Source organism: Octopus bimaculoides, chromosome 4 (assembly GCF_046866305.1).
Source record: "Octopus bimaculoides isolate indiv1 chromosome 4, ASM4686630v1, whole genome shotgun sequence".
NCBI lineage: Eukaryota > Metazoa > Mollusca > Cephalopoda > Octopoda > Octopodidae > Octopus > Octopus bimaculoides.
The window spans coordinates 11686957-11714018 of NC_142931.1; the positions used below are offsets into that span (position 1 = coordinate 11686957).

General features: G+C 35.0%; 1 protein-coding gene across 1 annotated transcript in view; it reads left to right on the forward strand.

The window, feature by feature from the left end:
- The window catches only part of LOC106872186 (DDB1- and CUL4-associated factor 1), a 49675-nt gene that overhangs the window by 12128 nt on the left and 10485 nt on the right, over positions 1-27062 (forward strand). The window contains exons 4-27 of the mRNA XM_014919084.3: positions 1306-1422; positions 3439-3576; positions 4535-4976; positions 5766-5896; positions 6159-6260; positions 7148-7306; positions 8498-8538; positions 9168-9306; positions 10739-10948; positions 11716-11885; positions 12564-12683; positions 13373-13475; positions 14375-14494; positions 15721-15792; positions 17705-17786; positions 18274-18413; positions 19442-19523; positions 20691-20809; positions 21464-21640; positions 22489-22685; positions 23667-23742; positions 24344-24405; positions 25404-25467; positions 26895-26966. Of these exons, the coding sequence (XP_014774570.1) occupies positions 1306-1422; positions 3439-3576; positions 4535-4976; positions 5766-5896; positions 6159-6260; positions 7148-7306; positions 8498-8538; positions 9168-9306; positions 10739-10948; positions 11716-11885; positions 12564-12683; positions 13373-13475; positions 14375-14494; positions 15721-15792; positions 17705-17786; positions 18274-18413; positions 19442-19523; positions 20691-20809; positions 21464-21640; positions 22489-22685; positions 23667-23742; positions 24344-24405; positions 25404-25467; positions 26895-26966 (3135 nt within the window). The remainder of the gene's footprint in view (positions 1-1305; positions 1423-3438; positions 3577-4534; positions 4977-5765; positions 5897-6158; positions 6261-7147; positions 7307-8497; positions 8539-9167; positions 9307-10738; positions 10949-11715; positions 11886-12563; positions 12684-13372; positions 13476-14374; positions 14495-15720; positions 15793-17704; positions 17787-18273; positions 18414-19441; positions 19524-20690; positions 20810-21463; positions 21641-22488; positions 22686-23666; positions 23743-24343; positions 24406-25403; positions 25468-26894; positions 26967-27062) is intronic.

Genomic DNA, 27062 nt, shown 5'->3' on the forward strand with positions numbered 1-27062 from the left:
TAAAGCTGCGATGGACTGGCTAGGCTTTAAAAGGGCGCATAAATAATGAAAATAAAAAAATAAAAATCATTTGTCTAGAAAAATTTTGGGAATAGGAATTAACACTGTTATAGCACAAGTCTAACAAAGAAAACCAAGTTTCATGATAAGTTTTATTAGATAGAGTGTAAGTATCTTGAGAGAAAAGCTGAACATTAGAAGCATCAGTTGTGGCGTGCAAGAGAGACGATTGCGCTGGTATGGACATGTGGTGAGAATGGAGGAGGATAGCTGCGTGAAAAAGTGCCACACCCTAACAGTTGAGGGAACCCGTGGAAGAGGTAGGCCCAGGAAGACCTGGGCTGAGGTGGTGAGGCAAGACCTTCGTACATTGGGCCTCACCGAGGCGATGACTACGCACCGAGACCTTTGGAAATGTGCTGTGCGTGAGAAGACCCGGCAAGCCAAGTAAGATCGTTGCCATTGCCCCTGGACTGGTTCTTGTGCGGGTGGCACATGAGATGCACCATTTTGAGCGTGGCCGTTGCCAGTACCGCCTGACTGGCTCCTGTAGGATTTTCGAGCGAGATCGTTGCCAGTGCCCCTGGACTGGCTTGTGCGGGTGGCACATAAAAGACACCATTTCGAGCGTGGCCGTTTTCGTGCTGGTGACACGTAAAAGCACCCACTACACTCTCTGAGTGGTTGGTGTTAGGAAGGGCATCCAGCTGTAGAAACTCTGCCAAATCAGACTGGAGCCTGGTGTTGCCATCCGGTTTCACCAGTCCTCAGTCAAATCGTCCAACCCATGCTAGCATGGAAAGCGGACGTTAAACGATGATGATGATGAAAGGGTTTTCTCCGCTATACATGCACGTTATTTGTATTTTGTTTTTTCGATGCTTTCATATATCATAAATGCAAATCCTTATATTATAATAGTAATAATCATAATGTACATACTGTATTCAGTGCTCATCTGTGGGGACAGAAAGTAGACATAAGCCAAATAAAGAACAGCAGCACCGAAGGCCAGAAGTAGGGACATAGCAAAGAGAATGAAACAAAAAGATAGAAAAGTGGACATTAGCGAATCCAAAATGAAACAGTATATAGGCACATCATTGGTAAATTCTAGAAAGATGGAAATTTCAAATTACTCTGTTGTTATTATTCTTGTAATATTGTCGAAATATTGTGCTAAGCATTAATTATTCTTGTAGATGGAATTCATTTATAAACTGACTTTATTAGTTGAGGGTGTTATTTCTTAAAGAAATTAAATTCAGTCATTATATTGTATTTATGGTTTTATTTTTTTTTCAGATTGGCACCTACATAATGGAGGGTGGCTGGGAAAAGAAAGAAATTCACATCGCAGCCTGTCGTCTGTTGCTAGATATCATCAATGGCTTAGAGACTTCTGATGTATTCCAAGGAACGGTAAAATAATTTTTCAATATTAATGTTGCTTAGTCAAATTAGCCCACCATTTACTCCACAAATGTTTTGTTGTCAATGCTGCACTTTCCCATATCACCTGTTTCAACATAACTCTAATATATTATATACAAACTATGCCATTTTAATCCCGAGCAACGCCAGGTGTCTCTGCTAGTATATATATATATATATATATATATATATATATATATATATATATATAAATATAATGCTTACATTCCACTCACTCCCAATAGAGGCAACAATTTTAACACGTTTGAATGATGATAGGTTAAAGTGAGAACAACTGATGTGACATGTCTGTTATCAAGTGATCACTGAAACTTCTTTTCAGGTGCTGAATACCATAACTCCTTCCCATATTTTCACTCATGTCCCTTTCCCAGTTTTCAGATCCGGCACTGTCAATGTAGGCACATTGGAAGATAGGTCTAGCAAGATTGTTGTGATGCTTGAACAGAGGTGTGTCAATGTATCCCTGCATTTGATCTGTAGAAAAAGCAAAGGTAGAAACTGCAGATGTACCTGGTGTAAGCTATAGACATATAAGAAGTGCAGCAATATCAGAGGAAGGTTAACAGAGAAACTAGCTTTTGTATGTGGAAGATGCACAGGTACAATAAATGCTGAAAATGTGCAGAAAATAGACTCCATCAACTGCCACTGGGGCAAGCTAGAGGTAGTAGATAGCTTCTGTTATCTAGGTGACCAAGTTAGTAGTGGAGGTGGATGCCCTGAGAGCATAGCTGTGAGAATAAGATTAGGCTTGGGCAAAGTTCAGAGAGTTTCTACCTCTGCTGGCAACTAAGGGCCTCTCTCTCAGAGTGAAAGGCAGATTGTATGATGCCTGTGTGTGAACAGCTGTGAAACATGGGCTGTGACAGCTGAGGACATGCGTATGCTTGGAAGAAATGAAACCAGTACACTTTGCTGGATGTGCAATGTCAGTCTGCATGTTTGACAGAGTGTAAGCCTCTTAAGAGAAGAGTTAGGCATAAGAGGCATCATATGTGGTGTACAAGAGAGACGATTACGCTGATATGGTCATGTGATGCAAATGGACGAGGACAGCTGTGTAAAGAAGTGCCGATCCCTGTGGAGGGAACCTGTGGTAGAGGTAGACCCTGCAAGACATGGGACAAAGTGGCAAAGCATGACTTTGAACTTTGAGCCTCACAGAAGCAATGACCAGTGACCAAGATCTTCGGCAATATGCTGTGCTTGAGAAAACCTGTCAAGCTAAGTGAAATCATAGTCATGGCAGATGTTGGTGTCACATAACTGGCATGTAAAGAGCACCTTTCGAGTGTTGAGTCACACAGAGGCAAAGTGGCTGAGTTCCTTTCAAGCGTTTGGCCTCGGGTAGGCAAAGTGACCAAGTTTCTTTCAAGTGTTGGGCCTCATGGAAGCAATGACTGAGAGCTTTGGCATTGTCATGATTGAGAAGACCCATCAAGCCAAGCAAAATCGCTGTCATGGCAGTTACTGGTATAACGCAAATGGCACCCATGCCGGTGGCATCTAAAAGCACTCATTACACTTTCAGTGGTTGACATTAGGAAGGGCATCCAGCCATAGAAGACCATGCCAAATCAGACTGGAGTCTGGTGCAGCCTTCCAGTTTACCAGCCCTGGTCAAACCGTCCAGCCCATGCCAGCATAGACAACGGATGTTAAATGATGATGATGTACTGGAGTTGAGTTGTTTGATTAAACCCTTGAGGTAGTGTCCTAGCATGGCCGCCCTCCAATGACTGAAAAAGATAAAGTTTATCAAAACACTCACTCCACTAATCAATGGACTAGTGTGTTTTCAGCAGTTTAATTCAGACTGCTATTTGCTATCTTTCTACTTTGGTTACCGATTTTCACTGAAAAAGATAAAATGTTACAACTTTATGATAAATCCTAGATTTGTAAGAAACTCTTTGAATCCTGTGAAATACATCCTTTGCAGAATAACAGTTTTAATTGAATTCTTCTCTTTTTATCCAGGAAGGTCTTGTGACTCGCCTCTTCCAGTGGGCTTCGACAGATGAAGATCCTTTGTGCTACTATGCAGTAGGATTGTTAGCTCTTGCTATGGAGTTACAAGATGTTGCCTCAAATTTTAAGGATGAAAATGCTGTCTTGGTATAACTACTTTGAAAAATTTAATTTAAAAAAAAATTTTTTATCTCAATTTAAATTATGAATTTGTGTTCCCAATTAACTGTTGGGTATTTCGTTAAGTAATTTTAATTTCACTTTCATTATAAGAAAGCAGCCTTTGGTTTGACTTCTTAAGCTAGCATTTTATCCTGAAATTATTGGTCCTGCTTCTACTTTCACATGTTTTTATCTTAGAAATTCTTTTTAAAACGTTTATCATTGCTTAACGTCCACCTTCCATGCTACAATATTTAAATAAGCAATATCATCATTATAGTTTTCTGATTATTAAATTATAAAAGCAAGATGGTGTAGTAACTAATACAATTGTTTCTAAGAGTAAGGAAAATAACTGATTTATTTTAGAAGCAGTGTCCCCTTATTTTAGTGATTCACATATTGTCATACACCTACATTCTAAATAAGGCTGCAGGCTGACTGAATCATTAGCACGTCAGATAAAATGATTAACATCATTTATTCCAGCTTTTTACATTTTGAGTTCAAATTCTATTGAGGTCAACTTTGCCTTTCATCCCTTCAGGGTTGATAAAGTACCAGTCAGGTATTGGGGTCAGTTTAAAGGATTTACCCTCTCATCTCAGAAATTGCTGGCTTTGAACCCAGCAACAGACTGGTGTCCTGTTCAGGAGAGCGTTATGATTTTGGTCACTTGTATGCCATGGAAACCAGTCCTAGGGCTTGGGATGAAAAAAAAAAAACAGTTTGAATATTAATCAAGAATATATTAGTAAAATTTGAGTCTGAGAAAAGATGCATTTCTAATTAACTTTAATGTAATATTGATAAGATATCCTGATAATGCCACTCAATTAATGTTAATGAATATGTGTGTGTGTATACGCACACACACACACTCACATATGCATACCAAGTAATACAAATTGATACATTATATTAATTTATTATTTTATTTTAGGTTGCCCAACTGTTAAACAAATTGCACAAATTAAGATCTGAATCATCCAAGGAACCTCTAGAAACTACTGAAAAAGAGAAAGCATGTGATAATAGCAGCAGCACTAAGGAAAAATCTCACTTCCATATGTTTGCAAAAACACATGATGAAGACAATACTTCTAATACATCGTCAGATCTTGTGTCTCTCCCCTGTACTCCTAAAAGTGTTCCATCTAACTCTTCTACATCTACCACCGTAACTCCTTCCGATAATAAAAGGAAAAGTTCATTTACCAAATCAGAAATACAGGAGAAAAAACTCCGAATATGTGAAAATTCCTCAGAAGCTAATGATGGAATTAAGAAACCATCTTTGAAGTTATCATTGTCACCAACTTATTTTAGTTATGATTCATCAAATGCTGTTACTACTCGGCGAGAGTTTTGTCCCCAAAAAGAAGGTAAGTATCCTGCTTTGAAGATTACTTCACTATTTATTAGCAGCCCAGCCAATGTCTTTTGAATGGATTTGGGAGATGGAAACTTCTGTGTGGGAGTTTGTCCTCTGTGTGTGTGTGTGTGTGTGTGTGTGTGTTGCCTCCACTGCTTACGACCAGAGTTGGGTTTTTTATGTCCCCAAAAGAATCCTGATAGAATAAGTACTAGGCTTGAAAAATATGTACTGAGGTTGATTTATTCAACTAAACCCTATAAGGCAGTGTCCCAGAATTGCTACAGTACATTGTATGCACATGCTTACATGCACACACTATCAAAACAAAAATTCTTCCTCAGTCACTAAACTGTTTCTGGCTACAGTTTGACAAAGTGAAAATAGCATGTTTAAATCAAGGATTTGGTGAATTGTCTATCTTTTATCTCAAAGAATTTACAGATTGTGTTTAATCGTTCTAAGACCAACTCACCCTAGACTGTTCCTTGTTCTATGATACAAACTTTCTACTTTAAAGTGATCTAAATTAAAATCTTCCATCATAACTTCTTTTTAATTTATATCCTTAATGCCAGCTTAGCAATGACTAAATTAGTTTACAAAATTAACTGAAATAAAAGCAGTGTATTTCAACATAAATATGGTAACAAAAGGGCTAAATCTATACAGGATTGATGTGATTTTGTTTTCAACTATTTTCTTTCTCAACCAATGCCAAGTATCCTGTGAGTAGTGTGTGTGTGAGGGAGAGAACGAAAGCAAGCTTTTTTAACTGTTGATTTGTATTTATCTTCAGAATCTAGTAACAGTAGCTGGTCTGAAATGATGTCCTATGTTATCGGTTCTTATTGCATGGATCCTATGAGTGCTTCCATGAAGCAAAGACTCATTTTACACTATTTGATACCAATGGGAGAATATCAAGAGGTAAACATATTTCTAAACAACTTTCCTTTATCACTCAGTGTATGTATTAGATTATTAATTTATGTAAAATATGACTAATCAAAATTTAATTATTTACTTGTTTCTTTTAACACTTTTTTGGAAAGTATTTTAATAGTTATTTTGAAAAATTTAGTATTTTTTTTTCTTATGCAATGCTAAATATACAAAAAATATTTCTACTTTCACTATCTTATGAATTTATACTAAAATTAAGCTTTATATATATACTGGTCTTTTGTAGTTGTTAGGCCTTGCTATTCAGTACAGAGCAATAGACCTAATTATGCATTACATCAACTTGAAAGAAAACAAGGATATTCGTCTTGCATTTGAAGCTCTCAAAGTAAGTTACCATATTCTTTTATTTCAAAGTGACTGAAATTTGTTTTTTAAATATAGACATTCTCAGGTTCAACAAATCCCAACCTTATTAATTGCTCTTACCTGAAGCTAATTAACCAATCCAAGATTGTTAAAATTGATTATATTTAAATCTCACATGAAGAATATTTGGCCCTTTTAATACCAACCCACTCAAGCCTGCTCTTGGTTATATGGTACAAACTTCTCTATTTTAAAATTATTTTAATTAGAATTTCCCTTTAAGATTTCATGTTAATTTATGTTCCAAAAATTAGCATAACAAATTTTATTACATTTTGGATCATTTTAAAAATTAATTGAAATAACGAGGGTATATTTCAATAATAAGTATAGTAACGAAGATTTAATGAGTATTAAAAAGTTGATAAACAATCAATAGCTTTGTTCTAAAATAGATTAACTGTTAATAAGACTTGAGGGTTTTGTGTCTAATCTGTGGATTTGAACATTGGTCCCCACTTTTTACATTGTTAACTATCAAATGAACACTTTTATATGTAATTTATTATTTCTTTTTATTCTTTGACATGACTAAGTAAAAACAACACTGTTTCTAAACTCTGGCAATTAGTTGATTTACATGTTTTCAAATAAATATTTAATCATCCACCAAGGTCAACTTTGCCTTTCATCCTTTCAGAATCGATAAAATAAGTACCAGTTGAGTACTGGGGTCAATGTAATGATGTACCCACTTTCCTGAAATTCCAGGCCTTGTGCCAAAATTTGAACTCGATATTTAATCATTTCTCTTTGATAAGCAAGTTTGCAGAGATTGCCTTTGTTATGTATATGAAAGTATTGTATACATTGTATTTCAATTCACTACTCTTGGTTTATTTACAGTACCTTGCAACTTTGATCTGCCATAAAAAGTTTGCAACCAAATTTTTAAATTCAGATGGGGTTCAACGACTTTTAGAAGTTCACCGACCTTCCATTGCTGCTACTGGAGTTTCTCTTTGTATATACTATCTTTCTTATTTTGAAGAGACAATGGAAAGGGTACTACATCTTTTATTTTATCTTAAAAATTGTTATATAATTTATTCTGTTGTTTGTTTTTATGTGGCAAAATAGTATTGACAGATGCGCAATGAGGCTGCTTTCTGTTGTCTGTGATGTCAGCATTCTCAGATCTCATCTTAAAAAAAATATAGTTTTACTTTGGATCTGAATCTACCAAAATTACATCTTTTTATATAGCATGCAGAATTTCACTTCTTTAAGCATTAAACTTTTTTTTACACACACACACACACACACACACACACACACACACACACACACACACACACACACACACACACACACATATATAGTTCGCAGGTGAGATCCAAATATTCTCTATATAGACGGCACTTAATAGTGCTCAAAAGATTCAAACTTAGACTTCGATGTCTTTACAAGGTAAAGAAAGGCTTATAAGAGGGATCAAGTTGAGTGGGTATAGAAGCAATTATGCGAATAAACAGATTAGACAGATCAAATATATTAAAAGCATCAAATTCAAAATGTATGAATGTTTGTATACAATGCAAAAGGTGGAAACTTTCAGACGATGAATTTTTATGTATAAATATATAGATATTTATAGTAGGTCCAACTTAACAGAGTACAAATTGTATATATATATATATATATATATATATATATATAAAACCATAGCTTTATCACCACCAAAGACTTTTTTTCCCCCCCATCAATTGACTAAAATATATCCAAGTAGTCATTCACTTGAATTTGTTACAAGTCAAGATATATCTTTTATATTGTCAAAATTCAGTGAATTTTGAAGATGAAAAAACACATTTAAAAATACTTGATAGCTTAGAAATTGTGTGGTGGGGAAAAAAAAAATAGTAATTAGCTTTGGAAAATTACCAGAACATAATTTTTATCCAAACATAGAAGCTTTTTTAAATATTTTTGTGGTACTGGAAAAGTATTTTGCCTATAATTCCTTGAGTATATAATTTCATATTTTTAATTAAGGCTATGATTGAATAAATGTTATTCAGAATGAATTAAGAAAATGCTAGCTGTAGTTTTTGTATTTTTTTACTTTAACCTTCTGTCTTGAACAAATCATATTTTGGGAAGATTATCTCTTTTTTTTTTTTTTTCTTAATTCTCAGATTAAATTGAATGTGTATTTGTTTTCCATCTTTGTAATTGCTGATTTCCTATTTTCAGGTATGCTTGCTCCCTGAACATGTCCTCTCAGAACTTGTGAAGTAAGTATTTGCCTCAACAGAGACAAGTAGAAACTTACATTTTGATGTATTTGTTGTATTTATTTTGTTTTAGTGTGTATGCCAACTGATTTGTAGACTAATTTTGTGATTGGTTTTATAGGCATAGCAATTAACTAAAGTGTTTGTGAGGGCCAAGCTAGCTTTAAATAGCCAAGATTTCTTTGTGAAGGTAGGTTATTTCCTGACTACAAGGTTATTGCTTCTTTCATTGCACTGTGCTATACTGCACATGGTAGTGTACAGTACCTCTTCTCATGGTACATCTGTACATGTTCCTTTGTGTGTATAGTTGAAACAGATACCTTTCTCGATTAATTGCTGAAAAGATTTCTAGCAGTTTACTTACAAATTATCAAATCTATAAAATTCATGTAAAGCAAATGATACGAAAAAAGGTAGAGAAAGTCAATTTGATATGAGTTGTCAAATTGTTACTACCAATTCAGCATATATTAGTTAATTAGCCAAAATGGAATAAGCCGTTGTGTTTTTCTGTCCAGTTGAGACCTTTATTGACAGTTGGACATCAAACTAAAGATTTATGTATTGATAAATAATGTTGATCGTATATTTTTCATTGCTTTATCCTTTTGATATTTGTGTTTCAGTTATGTGTTGTGGTTACTTGAATGCTCACATGAGTCAAGTCGTTGCCATGCTGCAATATTCTTGGATCATGCGTTCGCTTTCCGGATCATTCTAGATTTATTTGATCAGAAAGACGGGCTCCGTCGTTTAATTAATGTGGTAAGCTAGAATTATATTTTTAAAAGCAATTTTGATATATTTTACCATATGCAATTAACAATGTTCATGCCCTGCTTATAAATATTGATATACAATCATGTATCTGTACAGCATTGTTGCCCTGAGCAAAACCTTCAATTTTAGTATGAGAGCCAACAAGAAAATTTCCTTTATAACAGCTCTGTCTCATTTCTTTTATCTGAAGTTTCATATTGGATTGCTCCTGTACAGCATATGTTAACAGGACACACTCCTCCAATTTCTATCAACTCTGGTTTATCTCATGGTTTACTTATATCCCTGATCATCCTGTAGATTAATAACCTTGCTGGCGTTTCTAACAGCACATATTTCTTTGTCGATGACAGCCTTCTTGAACTTTTTGCACACTGGTGCCATCCACATGCAACCTAGAAATCTCAAACTAAACTCACACTTCTTCATACCCCACACATCTTTCAATGGCAGTGGGTTCTCATAATCATCTGATCTCTATCAATTGGACCAAGAGACAATCACTTTTCATATCAGAGTAGTAGTTTGATGACACATTGACCTCACATGTGAATAACTCATTACTAAAATCCTCCAAAGTGCTGCAAATGGTGGGTCTCTTCTTCAGACTTATAACATTGACAAAACTGCATCCCAAACACTTGGCTTACTTTTCAAAACCAGAAAACACTTCAACCTCAATCATTTGCTGCTCACATATTCGGGATAGTGTTGCTGCTACTATACTCAGGCATTCTAGTATATCCCAATCATCCCAAAATGGCTATTCATCTATTTGGATAGGCTTGCTAACCCACAGTTTTCACAGAAACACTGCTCTTTTCCTCTTCTATTAGTGGCTTCGTGCCAGTACTCCCCAGTCACCTGTCTTGCCTCCTCATCCTTACTGGATCTCAACATGTCAAACCGCTTCCTAAACAGCTCAGTCATTCCTTCCTAGATCTGCCACTACCTGGAATTTACGTTCATGCCCTTTCACTTGCAGAAGTTCAAGCTGAACTTTAGTTACCTTGACCTGACCTCACCATTGACCTAATGTCATGGCCACTTTGGTTCATTTCTTCGATTTTGTAATCCATGTTTATTTTCATTTCTCTCTGTTCCTGTCTGCAACAGGAATGATATGGTTTTCTAAATCTGGCTCAAATTCATGTTCTAATATTTAGTTTTGCTACACTTTTAAGCATCTCTTATAGCTACATCAAAACGTTAGATGATGATGATAGTCTGGATCTTAAGGATTTATTCAATGTACAGTTTTTAAATTTGACATTGTTCTTTTCACCCTACTGTTAAAAAGTAATTTTAAATTATTTCTTCTATGAATGCCAGCATGGAAAAATGGATGTAAAATGATGACGATGACTGTTTTGACATCTATGATTTCTTTTCTTACTTTCTATTTAAAAAAAAAAAGGTGAGCACACTCCCCATTTTATATTTTGATGCATCGGTTGAACAACCAATGGAAAACAAGCTCTATACAATGCGACAGATAGCTCGCTATGTTTGTATTGCTTTTAAGAAATACATGGAAGCTCATTTGATTCTACATGCAGATGAAATAAGGCGATCTCACCTGCGTAACGAGAATGGCTCTCCTGTTACTGAAATGCCTGCAAACAAGGTAAGTTATTTTTTATTAATGTTATATTAAAAGACCCTTTTAGGGTCAATTAAATAAGTACCAGCTGAGCACTGGGGTCGTAATTAACTTATCACTTCCCCCGAAATTGCTGGCCTTGTGCCAAAATTTGAAACCAGTATTATAATAAAGGAATATTAGATTGGAGCCTGGTGCAGCCTCCTGGTTTGCCAGTCCTCAGTCAATCCATCCAACACATGTCAGCATGGAAAGCAGACGTTAAGTGATGATGATCATCATCATCATTTAACATCCGCTTTCCATGCTAGCATGGGTTGGATACTTTGACTGAGGACTGATGGACCAGGAGGCTGCACCAGGCTCCAATCTGATCTGGCAGAGTTTCTACAGCTGGATGCCCTCCAAGAGTGTAGTGGGTGCTTTTACGTGCTAGCGGTACTGGCAATGGCCACGCTCAAATGGTGTTTTTTATGTGCCACCTGCACAGGAGTCAGTCTCTTTTGCCAAGCTCCTAAGTTATGGGGGTGTAAGCACACCAACATCGGTTGTCAAGCGATGGTGGGAGGACAAACACAGACACACATATACAATCAGCTTCTTTCAGTTTTCATCTACTAAGTCCACTCACAAGGCTTTGGTTGGCCTAAGGCTACAATAGAAAACAATAGCCTAAGGTGCTACCTATTAAAAATATAATCATGATAAAGCTTAGTCTTCTTTGTTTGAACTCTTATTAGCTGCATTATCACAGTATATTTTTAAACCGTGTCTTTATTTCTTCAATTCAGGCATTAAAGTTGACATTTGAAGTGGTGCAAGAAAACATAGAAATGTTACTTGATCTAATGCCTGTCCGAATGGTCTGGCGTCCTGTTGCTCAATTCAAGCAGCTTGGTGGCATAAGTCTAGTGATTCAGCTGTTAGCTATTGCACAAAACTGGAACAATTATCCCAGCAAGTAAGTTTTGTTTTATTTTTTCTCTTTTCTAAGGGCTATTTAATGGAGGTGAGATTGTATGACATTCATGCTGTTATCCAAGTATACTAGTAATATGAGAAGTGAATTGGCTTGTTTAAAGGTTACTTCTTGTTCTACAGGTCGTATGATATACTTGTTTCAGTCATTTGACCGTGGCCATGCTGAAGCACCGCCTTTAGTCAAACAAATCAACCCCAGAATTTATTCTTTGTGAGCCTGGTACTTATTCTATTGGTCTCTTTTGCCGAACCAAGTTTCGGGGATGTAAACACACACACAGATACATACATATATAGCAGACACTGAGACATGGCACAGATCTCTGACCCTTCAGATCCTGCCAAACCATCTGAACCATGCCAGCCTGGAAACTGTTTGTTAAAAGATTATTATGGTGATATCTAACGTAGCACAATGTCACAACTTATGTGGAATTTGTTTTTGTTTTTTTTTGTTACCTAGTACTAAAAATTCTTTCTAATGTCTTCCTTTTCTTTCCCTGTCTATTTCACTCTGTAGCAGATCTGTAATGCTAGTTGACATGTAAGAAAATATTAATTACTGTAGAATACTTTACAATAAACTTGAAATTCCACCCCCCCACCCACCCCCTCCATTTTCTGTTTTCTATCTTGAAACTATGTTTGTCTTTTGTAGGTCTGAAACCTTGTGCAGTGCAATGGATGTCTTAGCAGTCTGTACAATTATGCCTCAGTGCCAACTTGCTATGCTTGAACCCCTCCCAGTAGGCTTGGAGTTTACAGCCTCTGCTATCAAGTTAGTAACATCTAAAAATTAGTATTTCAAATATTTGTATATTTTTTTATCTCTGCATATTTTTATTTTTTAAGTTTACAAATGCATGGTTTGCATTTCAAACAGAAATGCATTTGCTAAGAGATCATATATCAGTTCAGTTTATTATTTCATCAGCTGCCTTGTACTTGTGAATGAGCCACGTAATTCTTCTTGGAACTGGTTGATTACCAGTTTCCATTTCTGAGTTGTAAGAAGACCATCGAGTTGTGAGAAAAAATTTGTCTATAACTATATAAAAATTTACTCAAACCACTTCATCTATTCTTACATGCAAAAAAAGGAATGCAGAACAGTAATACTAGTGTGAACAAATGAATTAGTGATTAGCATTTAAATATATATATATTGATGAAGATATATTGTATGCTAGCCTGGAAAGCAGGTGTAAAATGATGATGGTCTTATATTTCATTATCATTATTGTCATTTTCTGTCTGTTTTCTATGCTGATAGGAACCAGGTGAGTCATTTCTGCTCCCCTAGTAAAGTGAATTCATTGTGTTTCAGTTTTAAATTACTCCATTTTTCTGAAGAAAACATCTGAAAAATGCGCAATGGTGTTAAGTTTTCATAGCATTTTTAAAACAAAAATATTTATATGTCTATAATATACCTATATATGTAAATATGTATTTCCTTCTTTTAAGCATAATGATTGGTCTGGCTGAAGGCAAAACTGTTCAAGACCCTGAGGTACAAAAATCTGCTTTAAATGTCATCATAAATTGTGTCTGGGGACCAATGGAAAGGGTAAGTGTAATATTCTAATTACATATGATAACTGCTGTGAAAAACCTTTTGGCAATTTTACTCTTTTTTTTTTTCTATAACATTTTGTGAAATCAAATATAGTTAACTGTCATCTAATTTAAAGGTATATGTAACCTAGTACATGAAAAATATTTTTTATCATCCTTTGCAGAGTAACATTAAGTGAAATTCATAGCATGCTGTTCTATCAGCATCCCATTATCATTGCTACATTGTATTACTATCAAAGAAACAACTTTCATTAGATCTATTCACATAACTAATTTTGGTAGCATGAAGTGGCATAGTCAACGGTCATGGGCTGAAAATTCTTTTATTAGTTTTAACATTTCCAAATTCAAATTTTTCTATGATTCTAGATAAAATAAGAAGCCACTGCTGTGTATTTTTCTCTGAATCATTGTATGGAGGAGGATTTTCACTAGCGTTCTAATACATGATGGTTGGGAGTTTTAGCTATTGGACTATCAACTCAATGGTCATACATTTGAATTATAATTATAGGGTATTTCTAAGTCCATATTGCGATAAAAGTACAATTTCAATCTCTTTGTTCACATTTTAAGTTCTTCCATTTAAATAATTTCTACAGAATTTGGTGAACCTCTTAGCCATACCAGCAGAGAATGAAACTATGAAAATATGTTTGATAAAAGCATCAGTAATTTGTGTAGTTCCAGATTTAATATATTGTCACCTGTTTTAAAATGTACCAATCCACGGTTTAAAAATTTGGCGGTATTGGCTTAAGTCTAACTTAACTCTTCTGATGTTCAAGAATTAATTCTTCATTGTGTTGTAGGATTATGAAACAGCCTTCCATAAAATAAACTTCTAAATTTGTATATATAACACCAAGATGTATTCTCCCTTTACAGCTTGGCGGTGGAGTAGGTCGATTCAAAGGATCTGGTTCTAAAAAGAGGATTAATTGGAAGGTTGGAGAAGATGTCTTGGGTAAAATGTGGGATGGAATTAGAGGAAACAATGGCATCATGGTGAGTTGTTTTTGTTTTTGTCTTTTTGTCTTATGACTCTTCATTTGAATGCAATCTGGGGTAACTTGAGGGTTTATGTTTTAATAATTCATCATCATCATCATTTAACGTCCGCTCTCCATGCCAGCATGGGTTTGACGCTTTGACTGGGGACTGGTGAACCAGGTGGCGACACCAGACTCCAATCTGATCTGGCAGAGTTTCTACAGCTGGATGCCCTTCCTAACGCCAACCACTCTGAGTGTGTAGTGGGTGCCTTTTACGTGCCACCGGCACGAGGGCCAGTCTGGCGGTACTGGCAACAGCCACGCTCAAATGGTGTTTTTTACATGCCACCTGCACAGGAGTCAGTCCAATGTTTTGTTTTGAATGAAAATAAAAAAAAAAGATGCTGGTAATTTCCCCCACCCCAAAAAGAAATCTTTGATATTACATTTAATTATTTTACCTTCAGTTATCAAATTGAGACAAGTTATTAACCTGGATCATTTTCTTTAGTATATATAAACATCATGATAAAATTACATCCTAAAAACATAAGACAAGTGTTACACACACACGTAATCTACAATAAATATTGAAAGTAAAACATTAGATATCCTTCATCTTTTACTTGTTTTGCTCATTAAACTGCAGCCATGCTGGAGCACTGTCTTCAAGAATTTTTAGTTGAATAAGACTTAATTGTTGAAGTCTAGTACTTATTCTTTTGGCTCCTTTTGCTGAACTTCTAAGTTACTGGGATGTAAACACACCAACACTGGTTTTGAAACTGTGGTGGGAAACATACAAAGACACATGCACATGCATACATGACGGGCTTCTTTCAGTTTCCATCTACCAAATCTACTCACAAGGCTTTGGTCAGCCTAAGGCCATAGCAGAAGACACTTGCCAAGGTATCACGCAGTAGGACTGAACCTGGGACCATGTGGATTTATTTACAATATCTTATTAATCCAATTTAACCTCTATTTCTTCTAATACCTTTCTCTTTCATATATCACAGACCAAAAATAAATTTAATTAAGAATAAGGTTGTCTTCTCAATTTGTAAAACAAAGACAATGATTACAAAAATTTCACCACAACAGTCAGTATATAAACAGATAGCATAACACAATTTAGTACATAAATATATATGTTAAAAATTGTTTGTGGTTAGATAAATATTATTGCTGTTATTTGAATTTTGAGTATAATTTGTTGTTTGTATTGTTTTCTAGGTTCTTCTGAAGTTATTATCTCAGAAAACTCCCATTAGCGAAGCTGATAATATTCGTGCTTTAGCGTGTAAAGTAAGGCAATGTTTTAATATATTCTCAACATAGTTTTTTTATTGTACCTTCTTTATGTCTTTTCAAATGTGATTCAGATACTGCAATGATTATTAGTAATAATTATCGTTATGAGGAGTTATTAAAGTTATTTAATTTAATCCCTGTTACTATATTGTGGTATTTATACAGTTACTTGGAACATACTCTATTTTATTTGTTTCAGTCATTTGACTGTGGCCATGCTGGAGCACCGCCTCTTTAGTCGAGCAAATCGACCCAGGACTTATTCTTTGTAAGCCTAGTACTTATTCTATCGGTTTCTTCTGCCGAACCGCTCAGTTACGGGGACCTAAACACACCAGCATCGGTTGTCAAGCAATGTTGGGGGGGGGGGTCAAACACAGACACACATACATATATACGACGGGCTTCTTCCAGTTTCCGTCTACCAAATCCACTCACAAGGCTTTGGTCGGCCCAAGGCTATAGTAGAAGACACTTGCCCAAGGTCCCACGCAGTGAGACTGAACCCAGAACCATGTGGTTCGTAAGCAAGCTACTTACCACACAGCCATTCCTATGCCATGTGAATTTTGACAGTTGGGACACCCTTGTAAAAGTGTTCAACTCTGAAGTGAATCTGCTACTTATTTTCAGATAAATAGATCTTCTTTGTCACGGAACTTAACACAACAAATATTAGGTTTTTAATTTATGATATTGCAGTTCTGTATTTCTAAGATAAGTTTAGATATTTTTTATTTTTACTAATACACTATTTGGATCTGGGTATTTTAGGATTGTTTTCACATATTGTATTTGTACATGTGATTATTTCCTTGTGTTTGGACTGCATTCCTAAACTGCTATTGCACTCTCAATGATAAAACCCAGCTTAGAATGTGTCTAAATACTGTTTTGCTAACTGCTCACTTTCTCATCTATATTTTTAACTTCATTTGTTGTTTTTTGTTTGTTTATTGTTTGGGTTTTTTTTTTAGCTTTTGCATCAGTCCTTATTCTAAAATAAATCGTTCACATAGTAGTGGCGATTCTCATCATCATCATTGTTTAACGTCTGCTTTCCATGCTGGCTTGGGTTGGACAGTTTGACTGAAGGCTGGTGAGCCAGAAGGCTGCACCAGGCTCCAATCTGATCTGGCAATGTTTCTACAGCTGGGTACCCTTCCTGATGCCAACCACTCCGAGAGTGTAGTGGGTGCTTTTTATGTGCCACCGGCATGAGGGCCAGACAAGTGGTACTGGCATTGGCCACGCTTGAATGGTGCGTGATCGTTGCCAGTGCCTGCTGGAATCAACTTTGATTTTCCTATCTCTAGAGTTGGTAAAATAAATATTAGCCATGTACTGAGTTAGTTAATACTTATTAGTCTTTTGGAACTTAGTAGCCTTGTACTAGTGAGAAGCATTTATATTGAAGTTAATCACAATACTGAGTCTTCTATGTTCTGAGTTCACATTTTGCCAAAATCAACTTTTCATCATTCTATATATGTGCTACAAATTTTTTAACATTATTTAATATCAATAAATTCATTATTATTATTAAGACAGTTCGCTGGCAGAATCGTTAGCGCATCAGGCAAAATGCTTAGCAGAATTTCATCCGTTTTTGTGTTCTGAGTTCAAATTCCGCCAATGTTGACTTTGCCTTTCATCAATAAATTAAGTACCAGTAAAACACTAGAGTCGATGTAATTAATTAGTCCCCTCCCCACAAAATTTCAGGCCTTGTGCTTTCAGCAGAAAGGATTTTTATTATTATTATCTTAAATGATTTCTTCAAGTATTTCCTTCTAAAATAATGTTGATAAAACTTTCATAATAAGTGTTAAATATAATATACTATTTGTAATAAAAATTAAAAACATTTAAAATCTCTTAAATAAGATTGTCTTTACTTTCTTAGGCTCTTGTTGGTTTGTCTCGGTCCGAAACAGTTCGGCAGATCATTGGGAAACTTCCTTTATTCAATAATGGTTTATTGCAACGTGAGTGTCGATATTTTCACCTATATTTTTGTCCATCTGTCAGTAAATATTTGTGATTATTAAATTCTGAAAGAAATATCACTTGATGTACTATGTGGTTTTTATTGATCTTATCAATTAAGTTTTGTAATTTTTGGGGTTTCTTTGTAAAGTTTTAATGGATGCCATTCTGAAGTAACTTTGTTGCAGTAATTCGGTAGAGTTTGGATTCAGATATTGCATTAATTTGATAATTGGTATAAAAACATAAATAAAACATCAAATTTCGGTTACACCACAACTGATGTCTATAAACCCAATATTGATGTCTATCATAAAATCTTTAAATGGTTTTGAACTATGCAAACTTCCAAAGTAAAGTGCGTTAATAAAGTACTTTTATCTTTATTAAATAGTTTCCACAAATATTTATGGGTAGGATCAGAGACAGAAATACACAGACTGAATATTTTACTTTACATCTTTAAACTGTTTTCTTTTAATACAGAGCTTATGAAAGAACCTGTTCTTCAAGACAAGCGACAAGCACATGTCAAATTTTGCAAGTATTCCAATGAATTAATTGAACGTGTGTCTGGAAAACACCATAATGCAAATATTGAAGCTTCTCTTCAAGACATCAGGAAGGTAATTGAAAGATGTATGGTTTTTCCTGGCTTCAAAAAAAAAATATATATGCATAGATTTGTATTGTGTCACTGAATAAATATTTTTATGTTGATGGGAGGAGGTGCTGCTGTAAGTATTTGGAAAATAAACAGTCCTGTATTTGTCATGTGAAACAGCTCAGAATTGAAATGTGTAGATATAATATTGAACTACCAGCTAAAACAATTTAAGTTTAAATTCATTGAAGACGTCTCATTGTGTATTTGGATGGTTAGACTTAATTCTATAGGTTTCAGTTGATTTAGTTGTCAGAAATAGATACCAGACAGTCTGGGGAAATTACCTGAGATAGATTGGCCTCTTATACAGGAGATTTATCTCTATTTCAGTTTATATCCTGAAACAGCTACCAGAAAAGATCTTTTGTTTTTATGAAACGAGACATTAGTCTGTAATCTGACAAGATTCCATGAAATTCTTAGTATGTAGTTTGTATGTAACCCAGTGCCCTACTCTCAAGGAGTTATTCAAGATATCAATATATGTAACCACAATCACTCAAAATGTTAATTTAACAAATGTTTGTGTGTTCATTAACTGTCAAAACAGTTTGATGCATATAAAATATAGGATTTTAGGTTGATGTTTTTGTCAGCCATGATAAGGAGGATCTGTGATCAAAGGTATTTTAGCTATGACATTGCCCACGTTTGGATGGTGCTTTTTATGTGCCACCAGCACGGGGAGCCAATCAGGCAGCACTGAGGTGCTTATTGCATGCCACCATCAGTGGCAATATTAATTTATTTGTTGAAATAAACAGTTTTTGTTTGAATTAATTTTGAAAATGAATTTAGTAAAATAATTTTGCTATTAATTAAGCTGGTTTTCAGAACATAAATTAGCATAAAATTTTCATATCACTTTAAACCAGGGAATTCATATCATAGAGTCAAACGCAGGCTGTGATGGGTTGTTATCTTCCGATAAATCATTTAAAATTTTTTCCAAATGCTTTAAAAAAATTATCCTTTCTTGTTTTCAAGGCTGATATTGTAGCTCAGACGAAAATTACTTTCCAGAAGAGAGAATTATTTCATTTGATCCACGAGTATCTTTTGTCTGAAGGTTAGTTTTTTTTTTTTTTTTTACACTCTTAAAACATTACCTATCTTTGCGATCACCATCATCATAACCTCTGCCAAGGAAAGAGGTTCTGTTTTCATTGGCGTTTGTTTGTCTGTCTGTGTGCAAAATAACTCAAAAAGTTGTGAACGGTATTCGATGAAACTTATAGGAAAAGTTAGTAATGACACAAGGAACAGATGATGAAATGTTGGTCATGATCCAGGAATTTTTATGGATTCTTGAAGAATTTTTCATTTGTTATATTTACTTTACATGAAGTATTACAATGTTACGTTCTTTGATTATCTCCCTTCAAAACACGTTCATCGTTGTTGTTTCCAAAGTTTATTTTCGTTTCTCTATTAGTAATTTTACTTGCGTATCTATCTTAAAATGAACTGGTTGGCAGAGGATGACATGACAAACCTTGACTATTGGGATCGACTCAAAAAGCTCAGGCTTTGCTCCCTCCACCGCTGCTGTGAGCTCTATATCATGTATGATGTGGAAAATATTCCATCAACATTGCCCATCTTTAAAATTCGTTCAAGGCTTCCCCCCCCCCCGTGCTGTCTGTCCACTACAGACTGTGTATCTCTTCCAGGTGGTGTTATAGAATTAGATATGGCCTGAGTCAACTTCGGCCGAAACTTATCTAAGTAATCTAATCTATGCTGTAACCTTTTAATCAAAGCATCACAACATCGGTAGAGGCTGATCTCTTAACATTTCTGATGGTCTTAAGTATAAGAAAAATTATTAAAGATTTATATAGAACCACAGTCAGAGTATGTCTATAAGCTGTGTTTAGACCTGGTTTCTATCCTCAAACTGTTCCATTTTGTAGATGTAATTTTTTAATTTTTTTTTTTAATAAAGCACTCCAAAATTAGAAATATCAAAAATCTGCAACAATCTTGGTCCCATGAGTCTCAGATAATGGATTTTCAACTGTGTAAAGAAAATGATTGTAGTGATTGTAGTTTTGATGGTTTGGGAAATTGGGCAATTTTCAGCATGCGTGTATATGGGTAGAAATTAGCTGCTTGGCAGAGGTCTGCGCTCTCTCAGTGCTTTTCTAGTTGTCTTTACATCCATTTTTTCCTATGTGGTGTTTCCATTGAAAAGCAGTCTCACTAAATTTAACTTTATATTCTTTTGTTTCAGGTTGTGTCAATTCAGCAACTGCCCTTCAGACAGAGGCTAACTTACCTTGCAATATGTCCATTCCTACAGTCCATCCAACAAACCCGCTGATTAACCCAATTATGACCACACCAAAAGCTGTAAGATATTTTTCTTTACTATCTCTAATATGGGAAATGAGTGGTGTTTTTTGTTGGCTACTAATAAAGGATTATTTTAATAATGGCTTTATTACATCTGAATAAACAAATAAATGTAATAGTTCTTAATGAGATACTTTAATTAATATTTTGCACTGTTGTAAAATAGATAAAACAAATTGCGAAAGTATTTTTTAATATAAATATTACAGTTGTGATATTTACTCATCTGTGGTTGCCAAAACTACAAACTCTGGTTGCTTAGAAATTATGAAATACAATTGTATTGGTTTCTTGAAAGTTAATATTTTTGTCAAGTGCTATAGAGCACTTGTAGTGAAAGATGAAGCTACTACCTTTTATGTATGCATGCAAACCCCTTATTTCAACCAAATGAAACTCTCATTAGCTGATCAGTCTTTTAATAGCAAGACATATCAAGATCGCCTATATGCAAAGTTAGGTCTCTCATAAGCTTTAATGTACTAAAAACCTTTTTTTCCTAAATATGTTCTGCTGAGGGGTATGCCCATGTGTTTTTAATGCTATCAAATATGATATTTAGTTAAACTTTCATCTGTGAAAGAATTGTACACAACCCAATTGAAACACATGTTTATTGTTACTCATTTGTTTACTTGTTTGTATTTGCAGTCACGTCAACTGAGTCCATTACCAACTAGTCACAATTCTAACCAAACCCCATCTCTATTATCACATTCCTCTGGTGCCAGTATCCTCAACACCAATGGCACTTTAGGTCCTGTAAAGTTCTCACTTAATCGACACTCTGCTGCTTCTCCTGTAATTGCTTCAACACCAACTATCAAAGTAAGGGCCACATTTTGTTTTCCTCTTATTTCAATTTAGGTAATTTGTTAATCGTTTCAATGTCCCTAAAATATATATCATCATCATTTTTACAGCCATTTTTCCCCGCTAGAATGTCTTAGATAAAAGTTTGAAGCAGATTTCCTACAACTGGTTGCTCTTTCTGGTGCTGATCCATACTTGTTTTTCAAGTAAGGAATTATCTCATTCCACCAGTTAGCACATGTCTGTGGATCTATGGAGAAAATAAACAATGTCACCATCTGTTGATTAGCCAGACAATGTTCTGGCTCAACATTCACCACACCTCCACACCATCTGCATTTAACATCCACTTTAGGCTGGTACAGTTGGATGTTTTGATCCAATAAGTCAGAGAACTATGTCTGGCTCCAGTGTTCCAGTTTGTACATGGCTTCTACAACCAGGTGACCTTCCTAATGCCAACCACTTTACTGAATATACTGGGTGCTTGCTTTTTTTTTCATGGTACAAGCACTAATAATGTTGCCGTGTTGCTTGCAACATTAAAGATACCCCTTGACTGAGGGTGGGGGGGTAGAAGATTGGATGGGCACTTCAAGTGAAATATTGATATGGTGGGGTAAGTTGGGCATACATGTTTATGATGGGCTTCCTTGAAGTTTCTGTTTACCAATTTCACTCAGTAGATATCAGGTGGCCCAGGACTATAATAGCACATCAAAATATATTTTTAAATGCTTCAAACTTATGTAGATATTTTGTGTGTGTGTTTTACTTCATACTGTCTGTCTAAAAAGTTACTTTCACTCATTTAATCATTTCCTCTTTTCAAATAAATATATAATCGATTTGTTTCCATTTAGGCCAACCAGGCAGCTAATGCCAGGTCTCAGCTTACGAAAGATCGACTAGAAGACATGACCATCATGAAAAATATGATTCACAAGCACCATTCTGATAATGAGGTAACATTGGATGGCATTGTTACAGAATATCTCAGGAAACAACATGCACTCTGTAAGAACCCCATGGTAACGTGTCCCCCAATGTCACTCTTCACGTAAGTGTTGACCAATTTTCAATTTCTCCGCTTACTTTAAGCAGGAATGGGAGGGTATCTGTTAAAACAAAAATCACTGGTATCATTGAATTAGAAAATAAAGGCTGGAGAATAAATTCCAGTATCATCATCTTCATTTAATGTCCACTTTTCCATGTTTGCATGGGCCAGATGGAATTTACTGAGGTAGATTTTCTACAGCCAAATGACCCTCTTGTCACCAACCGATACCTGTTTGTAAGTGAGGGAATGTTTCCCTATGACCAGACATGATTTCTTAGAATATTGGAAATGAGTGACATTCATTTACAACAACCATGTGATGTTTACACAAGGAGACACTAAGTAGGCCTCTTTCAGTTTCTATCTACCAAATCCATTTACTAGGCTTTGGTCAGCCCAGGACTTAAGTAGAAGGCACTTGTCCAAAGTACCACACAGTGGGACTGAACCTGAAACATTGTTAGCTGGGAAGCAAATGCCTGCTCCTGAAAAGAACTGAATTTTATATCTTAGCTTGATGAAACCAACTATTTTTGTTCATTAAGCCATTATTCCAGGAGACATTTGTATTTAAGGGGTTGATTTGTGATGGTCTGAATTTTGGCTTTGTCTTTTTTAATCTGTCACTCTTGAGAAGTTTGATCATGTTCATAAAAGTTTGTGATTTCAGAAATTGTATGACAACCTTGTAATATTGTAATAACAAAATTTCATCTCATAATTATCAAATTCTGAAACATTTACATTTACATCAGAAACTATTGAACAGAGCTTTATGGAGGGTACTCAATAAATAATTGTTTTAATTAGTATTTCAAATATTTATTGGTTAAAATTTGAGTATTTCAGTCCTGTTTCTGTAAGGCCGTTTACAAATTGGTGAAAAATGGCATTGACCATATGTTCTGTTTCCTAATGTTTTCCTTTGTATACATTTGTTTAAAACGAGAAAGATAATGGAGCTTTTGTCATTTTCAGTCCTCATAAATGTCCTGATCCTCGAGGAAGTAGATTTGCTCCTACTTGCATTACAGCTAGAGTTAATAGAGCTATGGTACGTATTGAACATTAAAATAATGTTATTGTTTTTGTATTTGTTGTGTGTTATTTGATTCACTCATTCTCGATATTTATTCAAAGCCAGAAGACAGTGTTTGAATAAGTCCTTTTACTCAATGAAATATCTTCACTAATATTTAGATATACTTCTTAATAGCCAACTAACCTTAAAATACATTTGGTACCAAGAATTCATCTTCTATGGTATTTGCTTGATTATAAAACTTGGAATACTATTTATTTGTTACTTTTTAAATTTTGCTTATTTACAGAAATGTAATACTATATCTTACTTTACAGTATTTTCTTTGTACATACATTTTAACCAATAAAGCACGACTGTTTTATTCAATGCTTGAAAATATTTTAGTATATTACTCATCGTATTAATCAAAAACACTCAAAACTGAATTCAAATTTTCTGACCCAATTCTTATATCATTAACTAAAATCTGAACATGGTGGACCCTGCAAAGTCTCAAATTTAGCATATTAGATTAAAATTTTTTTAATTGATAAAAGCAATATTTATTGTCTCTGAAACAATTTATTTTGATATGTGTTAATGTATTTTTTTCTGGTTTTTCTTTATATAGATCTCTCCTAAATTTGGTGGTATTGATGGATTTAAGTGCCACAAAAAATATGTTTACAGCAGGTTTGTTTATTTTTTTAACTTTAAAACTTAGATGTTCCTGTCAGGTTAGTTAGACTAGCAGAACATAGATTTGAAATGTCAAAGACGTCTTCTGTATTTCCTGACCATCAACCTAATACACCCTGTTCTTTCACTTTGTTTTTGTGTTTTCTTTATTTTTGGACAATAGTTAGACTTTATTAAATATGTCACATTGCCTAACTTTGCCTGTAATATACAGATTAAATTATCCCTGTTTATATAAAGAGTAATTTTATTTAAAATCACTACTTCCATACCTTCTGCTCTTTAGAGCCAGAAACTGAACACAAAAATAAGTGGTTTTAATTGTCAATCCTTTGTGTGCGTTTGCTTTTCATTTCGATAACTGCTAAATATTCTGATGTATCTGTTAAAAGAATCTCCCCAAATTATCCCATCTTTCTATCTTCTGTTAGACTTTTAAGTAAGGGAAGAAAGATTCCTCTGATGGGTCTTTTAAGAGAAGCCCTTCTCATTAGGCTTTACAATTTCACATCTAGCTCCTGTTTCAGGGGTTTAAGTAGGATCTTGGGCATTATTCTAAAACACTGCATCCGTGCTAGTGACACAATCCTGTGTTTTACCTCAACCTTTTCTTTTGGTGCTGTGTCATCTAATGAAGATCCAATATTTCACTTTAAAAACATTATAACCATATAAGAAGAGCTGTCTTAGACTCGAATATCCATGAGCAATTCTCAGCTTAAGCTATACATTCTAGGATGCACAAATACAGTGCTCTACTACCAGGATGTCCCACATTTTTATCAGTCTAAAATTGCCCAGAAAAGACTAACATCCTTTGCAGGATTAAGAAACACTTTACTCATTACTGACTGCTACTTGTCCTTGTGATTCATGTCCTTGGTCTCTACCATACTTGGTATATTCAGAAAAAAGTCACTTGTCTGGTTGATAAACCATCCCTTTTCTCTGTTTTCCTTGAATTTAACATTGATTTTTGGTGTTGTTTTCAGATTCAAACCTATCCGCACATTCCGTGATCCAGATGAAGATGGTTATTCTTCTTGTACATTTATTGTAAGTTGTTTTGTTTTAAATACATTATTCTATATATGATGACATTATTCTAACTTATAAACTAAACAGTTTAGCCAGTTATAGTTTATTAACATAATTATCAATTTGAGAGTTTCTTTTCTTTAAAAGCATTTAAAATATGTCAGATTTATAAAGCTTGGATTTAGTAAAAAAAAAAAAAAGTTAGACTCAATTCAAGTATATTGTTGTTGTTGTTATTATCAACAATCCATCCATCTCTGGGGTGGGGGTGGGTGATTCCTCAGGCACCTCCTCCATACGGTCGTATTAGAAGCAACCATCATTTCCGGCTGAATCTCCAAATGTTACTAACGAAGACCTTGGATATTATCCACCCATCTTGTTCTTGGTCTACCCTTAAGTTTCCTGCTAGTTGACTTGACTTGAAGAATCTGTCTTGTGATTCATTCCTGCAACATTCTAATCACATGTCCATTGTACCAGAAAAGTAGCAACTTCACTGGAGAGACTCCCTGATCTGTGAGCTAGGCACCCTGTCAAGTAACATCACTCCAGAGACCCTTCAAAGGAATCCTGTTTCAGTTGCTTGTATTTGTGATTGTACTTTTTTGGTCATTACCCAACATTCATGATCACAGGTGAGGACAGGCATGGAAACCAAATTGAATTTAACGGGTTAGGTTTTTTGCCAACCTCTCCGCTCAGGAAGATTAAATGCTGAAGCTGGTGCATTACTGTGCCAGCATCTGTAATTCTAGCACCTAATTCAGCCTCCTGCCTCTTATCACTTGTGAATATAGTCCTGAAATATTTGAGCTTCTCCACTTGCCTCTGTGATGTTCCACTAACATGCAGAGTGCACTGGGAAGATTTTCTTGGGAGCACCAATATCTCATCCCTGCCTTGCAGCAATCAACAGTAAACCCATTCAGTGCATGTTGGTGATCACCTTCTGATGAGCCCAATATTTCTGTGTCGTCTGCAATTATCAACCAACACCCACTGATTGCAATACTACTTTCACGATGGCTGTGAACATCAATCCAGTTTGTGAAAATTATTATTACCTCCACCTTAGCGAAGGCAGCGGTATTGTTTTCGGTCATGTTAGTTTGTCTGTGGACAAGATATCTCAAGAACCACTGGATGGATTCGGATGAAACTTGCAGGGATGTTTGGCCTTGTGACTGGCATGAACTGATTAGGGTTTGGGATCGATTCAGTACCCTGGGTTATTTTTCCTTTTTTTTTTTTTACTTAATTTTTGAGAGTGGTTGGGTTCATTTTTAGTATTTTCATTTTATGAGAGCAATCAAGTTTATTTCAGATATTCTTATTTTTAAAAATCATCTCTTGCTAATCGTTGAGAGGACGTTGGTGTTGCCTTGGCAGAGGTTAGCACTCTCTGAGTACTCTTGTTTATCATTTATTTTTTTTACTTCCAGTCTTCCAGTAATTTTCTTCTTCTGGGTACATATTCCGGTGATTTAAAGCCTGTTAATATTCAAACTGGAGAGGTAAGTTAGTGTTTACTACACTTTTATTCTTGTATAAGAGGATTCTCTTGGCATTGTAAACCACCGAGCTATTGGTCTTATACCACTTAGTTCAGT